Source organism: Micropterus dolomieu, linkage group LG18 (assembly GCF_021292245.1).
Source record: "Micropterus dolomieu isolate WLL.071019.BEF.003 ecotype Adirondacks linkage group LG18, ASM2129224v1, whole genome shotgun sequence".
Classification (NCBI taxonomy): domain Eukaryota; kingdom Metazoa; phylum Chordata; class Actinopteri; order Centrarchiformes; family Centrarchidae; genus Micropterus; species Micropterus dolomieu.
This window is the reverse complement of record NC_060167.1, coordinates 16279038-16290617: the sequence shown is the minus strand read 5'-3', so window position 1 is coordinate 16290617 and position 11580 is coordinate 16279038. Positions and strand designations below refer to the sequence as shown.

At 39.2% G+C, this 11580-nt stretch overlaps 1 protein-coding gene across 2 annotated transcripts; it reads right to left on the bottom strand.

Moving 5' to 3' along the window:
- Window positions 1-1686: 1686 nt before the first annotated feature.
- Window positions 1687-7690, bottom strand: alas1 (aminolevulinate, delta-, synthase 1). Of its 2 annotated transcripts, XM_046075472.1 has the most exons (12): window positions 7530-7690; window positions 7177-7246; window positions 5989-6238; window positions 5648-5830; window positions 5394-5540; window positions 4895-5114; window positions 4160-4344; window positions 3839-4018; window positions 3434-3598; window positions 2583-2851; window positions 2284-2446; window positions 1687-1996 (listed from the first exon to the last, which is right to left on the bottom strand). In XM_046075472.1, the coding sequence occupies exons 3-12, from the start codon at window positions 6203-6205 to the stop codon at window positions 1836-1838; spliced, it is 1890 nt and encodes a 629-aa protein (XP_045931428.1). In that variant the 5' UTR covers window positions 6206-6238; window positions 7177-7246; window positions 7530-7690; the 3' UTR covers window positions 1687-1835. The 2 variants fall into 2 exon arrangements, with proteins under 2 accessions (XP_045931428.1, XP_045931427.1); XM_046075471.1 differs by lacking the exon at window positions 7177-7246.
- Window positions 7691-11580: the final 3890 nt, after the last annotated feature.

Here is an 11580-nt window from a genome sequence, read left to right as displayed (position 1 = left end):
CAGTGAAGAAGGGCACAAATATCTAAAAATATATATACTGTATATATGTATGAAAAAAAAAATAAAGTGCATAATAAGCAGTCCAGACATAATCTTCAGTGCTATAAATTGCCTTAAACATGTTTGTGTGCGTGATGTTACCAACTGTAAGCTCAAAAGTGGAAGTATCTTTATTTACACAAATCAATGGCAACATCAATTCCATGTAACAGCAAAAAATTCTTCTTACTTCCATTTTCAAAATAGTCCTGCTTCCTATGAGGCAACAGCGGCTGTTACAACACCTGAACACTTGAGAAACAGTCCAAATGTATAATCTGTCGATGCAAGATTGTGAGTAAGGCCATGGATTAAAGTACCTTTGAATAAATCGGAAGTGATTAAAGAGTGATTCAAATAATTTCATAAGTCTAGTCTGTGTGTGTGAGGCATCATTTTAAATCTGTGACAACAGCAAACAGTGAACATGAGCCGTCTACGGTAGGTTCAAAGAGGGTCAGAGGCATATGTGGAGAGGAGGTGTGGTTGTGTTGCGACCACTGTGACCTCTTTTCTTTTGTGAATCTGGGTCACCCCATGTCTTACAACAACATATATGTAATCTCTGTTTCAATTTACAGGACAGTGGGTTAATGGGTTCCACTCAAACCCATAGTACAAGATTTCACCTGATAAAATGGCAAAATGCTCAATCTGTTACATTATACTATTATGTTTCAATTGTAATTGTAAAATGCACAAAACTGCAACTAACCTGAATTCATTCATATTTTGTTGTTTTCCACAGATGTCTCTCTGAGAATAAAACATGTAAAAATAGGACAAATAACTTAATTGCAAATCCAATTGTATTTCAGGAAATTGAATATCAAATGGATTCATTGCTAATTGCAGTGAAACTATTGTCTCTTCCAGGAGTTTAACTATGGAAGCCAATTTCAGCCTAGTGTGATGAAAAATAAAAAGATCCTGTATGTCAAGTCACTTTCTCAAAATAATGACGTATCTCAAAATAATTAGATTAATGACTTTCTCATTATTTTGAGACATAAAGTCGTTATTTCAACTTACAGGATATTTTTTTTCATCACATTGGGCCAAATTGCCCTTTCATATTTTGTAAGCACCAAAAAGGAAAACAATCTTTTTCAATGCCCTACATTTCTCACAAGCAGGTCAGTGGAGCAAAATAATTGGTTTCCTCACACAGTAGCCAGTAGTACAAAGATTTAGTCTTTTCGTTTACTAATCCAGCTGTGGGCTGTAAAAATCGTTTTTTCCCCCCATACAGTCTATTATGACCCATTTTCGTAGCCTCGCAAGAGCATTCAGTAAATGTTCTGAGCGTCAGAAGCACGACTAAAGGCCTACTTGTAACAACCAAATAACGTAGCGTCAGTTAGCCTAGGTCACTTAACGATTACAATTTCCTCGCTTATAGCATCACAATCCCATTTCTGATAATGTAGTTACATCTACTAAAGGACAACCGAAAAGGAAGTGCTGAATTTATTGCAGTCAAAGGTTTTATGTGTATGGAAGTTCATTTTCCCTTCTTATTCATGTTCCTCCCCGCGACCTTGTACGCAGGATAAGCGGTTGACGATGGATGGATGGATGGATTCATGTTCCTTATAAAACCAGCAGATTTCGTCATTGCTTTATAAAACTCATGAAACAAACAAAGTTTTTCTACTCATTTTATTTTTAGCATATAGAACATCTTACATATTTTAAATATGTGTTTAGAAGGACTTTTAATACATTCTATGACAGTGACAGAGGAATGGGTTGAGCATGAATGTGCCGTCTCGAGCCAACAGTAGTGATTAGTGTTATGCGCAGGCTGAGATAAGGTGGCTGAGACCACTGAAGTAGGATTTCTCTCGCTCGCTCATCAGCTCAAAGTGCAGTGGCTGCTGGCAGAAGGTACACTCTCCTGATGAGTGGGGCTTCAGCTCCAGGCCCACCTCCTTCCACGTGTGCACCAGCCTCTCTGTAGAGGGAAAACAGAAAAGCTTTCATTAATGACAGAAAGCTGAAGTTGCTGAAGTCTCACTGAATACAAATTGTCTTTTAAGAATGGTGAAGCACGAGGAAATCACCCTGTGTATAAAATTTTAATTCAGACTGAAGTTTAACAACCAACTCTTGCCATTTGGTCAAATCAGATTATCTGTGAAAACGCAAATCTTCAATACAAAGGAGGGGAAGTTTCATGTCCAACAAGGTGAATTTACATTTTAACTGACACACATTAACACGACTACCAGATCTTCTTACCAACAAAGTATTTCATCATCTCAGGAGTGTGGTGAGGTGTTGGTGCGATACGCAGAAGCTCGTCTCCCCTGGCAACAGTGGGATAGTTGATGGCCTGCACGTAGATGTTGTGGCGACTCATCATGAGGTCACACACCTCTGTGTTTTTCTCTGCGTCTGACACCTAAAAAGAGAAATACATGGTCTTTAGAACAGAGGCACTGGGGAGACTTAATGTTTTTAATTGCACTATAACTTGGTGTACCATTGGTGTGAATCAACTTTCATGTTGTAGGGCGATAAATTAAATAACAAATTACCCGGACTGGGATGATGTGGCTAGGGCAGTGCACCACGGGCAGCCCCGAGTCCATCAGCATTTGTCTGAGCAGCTTGACGTTGCGCTGGTGTTTGCGTCTCAGTGCGCGGCCCTCTTCCCCCTTAAGAACCTGAATCGACCGCCTGGCTCCGGCTAACAGCATTGGCGGCAGAGAGGTGGTGAAGATGAAACCAGCAGCGTAGGAACGCACCGTGTCCACCAGAGCAGCGGTACTCGCGATGTAGCCGCCCACACAGCCGAAGGCCTTGCCTGGAAGAGGACATGACACATATGTGGTTATTCTTAAATCATGGTTTTTGCTACACCTCTAGAGACATCATTTTGTATACTTTAAACAAACAATTTAAGATTCTGAAACATTCTTGTTTACAGGCACTACATTAGGCTAAGGGGTCCATGCAAAATCCACCCACTGTATCTCAAAAACTAGATTATCCTGTTTTGTGAAATGGCAGCTGCAGGAGAACAGGGGCTGTTGAGCTCTGAGTTAGAAATAATTGTCCCCTCAGCTTGAGAGCTACACACAGACAGAGTAATTCAATAAGAGCGCAACAAGAAACCCCAGTTTCCTAGCAACAACAGAGCTGCTCTAGCCTCTTTAAGCCCTCTGGCATATTGGGTGACACAGAAGAGGCTGATCCTGAGTATCATAACGAAACAGAAGGCAAGGAGATTCCCACTAGCTGGGAGTAGTTTCCTAAAAATACATGAAAAATGTAAACCAATTTATTATTCACCTATTGGCTCAAGAACATTTTAGCATGGCTTCAAAGTGGAAATGCTTAGTAAATTATAACCAGTGATTGGTTTTAGTAGATATTTCATACTGACCTAAAGTCCCTGAAATAATATCCATCTTGTGCATGATGCCATCCCGGTCTCCAATGCCCCCTCCTCTGGAGCCATACAGGCCCACAGCGTGAACCTCGTCTACGAAGGTGATGGCACCAAACTCATGGGCCACATCACACATCTCCTCCAATGGACACACAGCACCTATGTTACAAAAAGATACAAAGAAAGGTTCAGCTTCTAGCCAAACTACGGGCACAATTTTATTCTAACCCCACACCCAACTAGATTTCCTTTGCTAGAAAACTATTAAATAACGTTCTTGTACAAACTTGTAGCTGTAATCAGCACAAGTCAGTGATTCCTAACTTTTTCATGACAATTAAAAAGCAACCACAAATTTTATAAATGCTTTAAAAAAAATTGGGACCATCCCAAACTAACCATCCATGGAATGGACGGTCTCAAAGGCCACGATCTTCGGTTTTGTGGGGTCTCCCTTTTGTAGAAGTTCTCGGAGATGGCCAATGTCATTGTGGCGGAAAATGAATTTCTTAGCCCCACTGTTTCTGATACCCATGATCATTGACGCGTGGTTGCCGGCATCAGAGTAGATCTCACAACCTAAAATAGTTCAGTAGAAAGAGAGGAAGTGACTTAATTTAATGCATTAATGTAAAACATGAATTAATGACCAACTAATAAATAACTAATAAATGCACATAACATGTCGGATTTATTGTAAACATAATTTTTTTTGTATACCTGGCAGCATCTTGGCGAGGGTGAAGAGGGTGGAGTCATTGGCGACAAAGCAGGAGGTGAAGAGCAGTGCAGCGTCCTTCTTGTGAAGGTCAGCCAGTTCGTGTTCCAGTTCCACATGAAATTTACTGGTCCCAGAGATGTTCCTGGTGCCTCCTGCCCCCGAACCATGCTTTCGTAAAGTATCCCTGGAAACAGAGGACAAGAAAGAAAGACAAAATGTGTTTAATCTCGTCTGTTTTTTGGGCTAAAAATTTTACACACCTGTATGCCAGATGTAAGCTGAAGGAGGGAAAAGGCTAAAAGAAATATTATTAGAAATAATATTTTATAATTAAGCAGGATAGCTGCTTAGTAGTGACAGACACCTTGCTTCAAGGTGTTACTGCTGAGAGAGCCGGGCAAGCTCAAACAAGCTGAAAGGAAAAGAAGACATAAAATCCCACCTAACTGGGACCCATGAGGTTCAGGTGTAAACTATGGCCAACTAAAACTCTATACCCTTACAAACAATGAACTGGATCACCCACGGGTGTCAGGTTGTATTCAATTATGTGCTGTGTCTCATCTGGTCTCAGTTTTTTTCCCCTCTTTTTTTAACTCAACAGCATCTACATGAGACGTGGACAGCCAAGTAGAATATTTTTCTCATTGCAAGTTAACACATCTCGTCTCAAGGGACCAATTCAAGTGTGTTTTTATGACACTACGCACATAAACAACTCCTCCAATACTCACATAATGGATTGCACGACATGTGGGTGTCGACTCATGCCCAGGTAGTCGTTGCTGCACCAAACAGACACCTCCCTCTTGTCCTCTAAAGAACCCGTGAAGTCGTCGGCCATGGGGAACTCGTTGGCCAGACGATTCACCGTCTTAAACACGCGGTATGTGTGGTCACTCTTCTTCTCTACAATCTTCTTCTCAAAAAAGTCATCATAATGGAAGCGGGACACTAGAACAGAACAGGAAGACAACGCTTGCTTAATGTGGCTTGCATTATGACGGATGAAGCAATGCATAACATGATGAATCTCTCAGCTCATCTTACTCAAATGGATAAGAAAAAACATGCTTTAGACTTCAAAATTATTAAAAATTTCAGAGTAAACTTGTTGCTAGTATGATCACAAATTTGTAGGACAATGTGGCAACACACTAGATGATTCACAGATGATCTGTGTCAATACATTTGCATGTAAAGAAGTTGTCAGAGCAGCCAAATAAAACTTACGACTGCCTGGCAAGTTATCCTGCAGCAAGTGGGAGACCCTTTTAGGTTGCTGTTTCAGGAGGGTCTTCATTAGATTAGTTGGCTCTCCTCCGCTTCCCTTTATGGCAGTGGCCATGGATGGCTTCTTCATCTGGGAAGAGGACACTTCTATAAAAAGTCCAAGAGGGTACACAAGTACATTAGCATCATCAAATTATGTTTAAAAATGATGGGCCAAAACAGGGTCATCGAATTTATTTCTAAACAACTGTTACCTTTCTGGACAGTGCGGACTTCCTCAACATCCTCTTGGAACTCCATGCTGACCTGGCGGACCACACTGCTGTTCTTCTGGCCCATCTCAGCAGCCAGGAAAGGGCATTTGGAGGCCACCGTCTTGCCGCAGGATGGCACAGGGTGGCCGGCAGGGTGCTTGGACTCTCCTCCCTGTTTGAGGCCTGCAAGTGGACAAAAGAGGTTTTTGACTTTAGATTTAAATAGTTATTACATTATTTATTACATTAACTGGGATACTTCACTTGATGTAATGTAAGTATAATGTAAAGTAGGTTAAAAAAAAAAAAAAAAGAACCTACTCCTTATTTGTCAACCTCACCTTCACTGGCAGACACAGTGTCCTCAGTCTTCTGGTGGGAGGAGAAGGAGGAGGAGGAGCAGAGGGCCCGTGCCATTGATGGAGCCATAGGTTTAGAGGCCAGCTCCATCATGATAGGGCATCGCTGGGCGTACGCCACCATAGACTTTTTGGTCTGCTGGAAGAATGCCTGGGGCACACGAGCCAGGAATGGACAGCGGCGCACTATCACATCCATAGTCAGTGGTGGTGATGATGATTGTCCAGAGGCCTAAAGGAGACAGTTAAAAGGTTATTGCTTCCACGTGCTGTAAAAAAACGGTTTCACAGGCTGTTTTACTTTAAAAACACGCAGTATACCCCAAAACACATTTCTGAAATACAAATCAATCTGTCCAAATAGTTTCAGTGTCACACACACACAATAACTCAATAATGTACATATTAAAGTACAGTGTTTCTTCTTTCTGTGCAAGGAAGACAGAGTAGAGGATTACTTTGGTAGAAAATCATTCCCTATGAAACTACTCACAACATGGCCAATAGATTATTGTAACGGTCACTGTATAGCTCAGGAGAAATCTCACTGTTGGGTTTTGATAAATTTTTGTAGGCCAGGGCCATTGTCATTGGCCTTGAATGTATTCAGACCGTTCAGACATAAACTGAAAAGGATAGATTACACTTAAAAGGAAGAGGGAAAATGGTTTATTGTGGTTAATGATGAACCATTCAATAAAAAATAAAACAAAATCTAGACTTTGACTAGAAATGTTTGGCACACAGTCCATGTATTGGACATTTTCATAGGCGGATGACGTTAGCTCAGTTTTATTCACAAGAAGAAGAAGGTCAAAAGAGGTGGCTGAAACTAGAGAACATTTCCAGTAAGTGGACCATACTTGAGGACTTTTTTTGTTAAACTATTATTTAAGGACAATAATGGGCCTTCAAGCTACACTAGGTTGCTTCATCACCCTGCGTTCAAATGTTTAGAATACCTCCCTGAAACCTGAAACATCATATCAGTTTTTTAACTTGTAACTCTTGTATGCTTTACAAAATCACATTTCTGTGACTGAATTAACTGCTGCGGTCAGTGCAACGTGTGTGGATGTGTGATGCCATCGTAATAAACGCGATAAAAAGCCTCATTGCGTAAAAACAAAAATCACAAATCTTGAGCAACATCTATCCATGTGTCATAACCTTCCCACGGTTGAAGTCGAGTGTATACAAATTCCTCGACAGAGTAATCACTCGCTTTCCCCTGAAGTTCCTGGAAAAGGGATAAGAGCCAGTAAAAACACGCATATAATTAACATTAGGTGTAACTAATTTTATCTAATCTATTTAACAGTCAGTAATCTATAATAAAAGAGTGTCTAATCACATTTACAAGCGTCCACACGCTCTTTTAAGTAAGTATAAATAACATTAACATTAGCCCGACCGCTCGTGATCCTTGCCTGGTTGACCGAGGTTAAGGTTAGCTAGGCTGCTAAGAGTAAGTTAGCTAAGAAGCTACAACCAGAAGTCAGGATGATTTGAGGATGACTTACCTCTTAAAAACTTCACAATTAATAGCGGAATCCTCTTCAACAGTCGTGCAGTGTACAGGAGAATGGCAGCGAAGCTAATTTAGTGTTAAAGACCAGCTATAATGCTCGTTTTTTTAAGAAGTCGAGGAGAGACAGCCGCTTCGTTATCCTTCACTGAGGACGAACGGAAGGACGAGGACGTGCAAGAGCTTATAAGAGCAAGTGTACACCCCTAGCTGATGGCGAAGGGAGGTCTCGCGATAACTCATTCGTTGACGTCATTTCAGTCAATGAGATTACGTGCAATCAAACGCTCTCATCTGGAGCAGGATATTTTGTCTACAGCTGTTTGAAGTTAGATACATGTTTGATATGTTTGGCTTTCTGTTATACACATTGTATATAAATTATTGCAAGTTTATCGACATTTTCCAGGGACTGCGAATTCACAAGGATATAAGCATGTCTGTCAACTTTATGTCAAAAATGGCATCTCAAACTTCAAGTGTTGGATGTCTTACTTTGATACAGGCTAGTGGGGTTTTTTTTGTTTTTTTAGTTGATACAGTTCTTAACATATATAACATTAAATCTAAGTACAGCTCAAGCATCAATAGATAAAGTGATGTGGTGAAGTGGAAAAATTTCCTGTGCACATGTGACCTCTGGTGTTGAAAAAGAGACATTGACCTTGAACTGCTTCGTGAACAGAAAATAAAGTCTATTTTCTTGACGTGGGGTTAAATGACAAAACTTAATCTGTAGGCTTACACATGTGACTGCACGTGTGATTGTGGAAGAGCCATTAAATCTTTTTGCAACGAGTATCAAAATGTGAATTTTCAACCTACAGTGTGTCAAACATTTAAACAACAGCATATTACTAAAGTTAAACTCGATAAACATAAACAATAAACCCTCAATTGCAAGGTTAGTGAGTACACATACCAGTCATCAGCCCTGCAATTAAATCCTTCCTTCATGAATAATGCACAGTTTTTGTTGAGATATTTTCATTTTCATGCAGTCTATGGTCTACCCTCATTTATGCAAATGGTGGGGACAAGATACAATATAAACATGTAAAAACAACAAATAAATACGAATCCCTTATTCCCTTAGCAACTGCAAAAACTCATGATTTTAAATACATTTTAAAAAGATTCAATAAACATAGCTTACTATCTAGCTAACTTACTATCTGCATAAATAGGTTTCATTGCATCTGCCCACTGCAAAACAGAAATTAGAGGTCTCCAAATTATCTTCTGAAATAAGAAATCAAATAACTTCGGCGTCATATGTGATCTATGAAAATAATTTCTGTAATATCTGAATCCCTCTATTATGGCTTTCAGCTTCAAATCACGGCCAGACATGGTGTTTTGCTGCCCTCTACAGGTTTTTTTTAGGTTGTGGCACTCTTTTCTATGAAGTTTACCTGCACTGGACTGGACCTTAGGCCTGTCGTCTTTGATATAAACCTGAATGTCTCACTTGGACTGAAAGCACTGGTCTATGCTCCAGAAGCTGTTTACACTTTAATGCATCAGTAATAATAATCTAATGATATAATAACAATTAATTTACACAGCAATGACAGTGATGTGCTCTATAATGGGCATTTGATTCTTTGCTGATAGTACTTTCATACTTTTACTCAGTTAACCTTTTGAATGCAGATATTTTCCTTATATTTTCACATTGTAATACTGCCACTTTTAGTCAAGTAAAGGACCCCTAAGATGCTTACTAAATGATCATAAATCATGAAAATCTGTGCGTCGGGCGTATAGCAATTGAAACCCACAATGCTGTCTGTCATCCCCTCTCAATGTCAAAACACTATTTTACCCACATATCTTCTCTGAATTTTCCTTATAAAGTTAGAAGAGTAGGGGAAACAGAAATATATCACAAGGAGCTATGGGAGATCAAGCATAATAATCACCATTCAAATTAATTACAGTTATAGACTACTTTTATGTTTTAAAAGGACATGTTAGACAATAGTAAAATGAGGGAAGCACTTTCATCCTCTCAACCACAAACACCGGACCACTCCCAGCAGCCAGATATACATCTGTTGTTTGCAGGCTCTTTACCAACTACCCATGTCAGTGGTTGTAGACTCTCAGTCACAGCAACCACTCAAGCAAAAAGATTGGTGAGCAAGTTGTGTAGTCTACTTGAGAAGCTCAAAAACTGAAAGTCTTATTCTCACTATTTCCTGTTACCACAGATGTCATTGTACAGGGCAGTCTGTTCCTGCCTCATAATCAGATTGAATTGCCTTTTTGTTTACACTTAATCATATTAAGTGCTTTAATCAATTGACAGATTATTTATTGACAACAATTTTTGACAACCAGTGAATTGTTTACGTCATTTCTCAAGCAAATACTGAACACAAGTGGTAATTTGTTACATACAGAATGTTTGAGTTTTGGACTGATGGTTAGATAAAACCACAGTCGTAGCAAATAGTGGACGTAGCCACTACGATGTCACCCATTGGTTTGTGGACTACCGTTTTGAAGCCTTGAGTTTTTCATTTTGGCCATCTTGTTTTTTTGGAACCAGAAGTGACCATATTCTGGCTAGAGGGTGGAGCTACTTAGTTTTGTTAGCGAGGTGCATTCTTAATTCATGTGATGTAAATTGGGATGCTAATTTTGGCTGGCAAAAGAAATGAACAGCTGACGTCTTAGTACATTAGTGCAATCTAACGCAGAACGAGACATTTTTAGACAACCAAAATGTTACAATTAACTTTCATGAACTGAAAACACACTGTGAAGAGGTCAAAGTTCTTAGACGAAAACCCAGACAGTTCCCAAAAACAAGTTCACGGCTAGTTAAATATTCACAGAGCAGTGGATATAATTCACTTAAATCCTAACTGACAAGTTGCTGTGGTAGTGAATTGTCAATCTCAAGGTAGCCACGCCCTAAAGCATACTCTGCTCATCTATTTGCTCTAAATAGGACTACAATTTACAAAATGAACATCATGCCGTATTAAAGAAGAATTGAAATTAGTGACTGAGATCATAAACTCATTAGGAAAGTGTTTACTCAGATAATAAATCAAGTGAGAAAAGGCTCATTTTGTCATAGACTACACTTCAATCTGGCTTCTTTTTACAACAAGTGAGGCGCATACTGCTGGCCATTAGAAATAAGGAAGGTTTAAGGCGCTTCCACATTAGCTTAACTTTTCAGAATCGGTGGTTTCCCCTTGGATAAACCAGCAATTTGAAAAGACCGCCATTGGCAAAGTCTGGATTAACCACTGGGCAAACTAAGCAAATGCCCTAATGATACCTGCATTAAAACATCATGAGGCCCCATCTTATATATTGTTTTAATGCCTTTATGATTTTATTTTATATTGTGCATACTCCTAAATGAATACATGCTTAATCAGGAAAACCACAAATTACTGACTAATATGTACACGGCGCACAAAAGTGTGAGAAACCGGGGGTCATTAGGGGCCCATAGCTCATTTTTGTCCTGGGACCCTCTTGAAGGTTTATCCAGCCTTGAACTGGTCTTTGAGAAATTATGATGATAATTTTTCACATTTTCTTCCTATTTCATATATTATTTCTAAATAATTAGTTGAACAATTGAAACAAAAACAAAATATTCAGCTATAATGAAAACAAATTTTCAGGTCTAAACACAAACTGTAATTGGTTCATTTCAAATTGCTACATACGATTGAATAAAAATAATTGGTTAATCAACATGCAAAAAGAATTTTAATGTAGCTGGTTGAGCTGAAGATATTTAAGTACTTGCTATATTGTTAACGATTGTGTAACTGCTAAACAGATGATTTATATGTGAAATACGAATCCACAAAGTAACAAATAAAGTTTTTAGATAAATGTAGTGGAGTAAAAAGTACAATATTTGCCTCTGAACTGTAAGTTAATGTTGTAGAAATAAAGTAACAAACACTAGTATCTCAAAGTACAGCACTGCTACACATTGCTTAGAGAGAGGGGGAGGGCCTGGAGGTTGATAAGAGCCTAACAGCTCCCCTACCCCCAACCCGGTA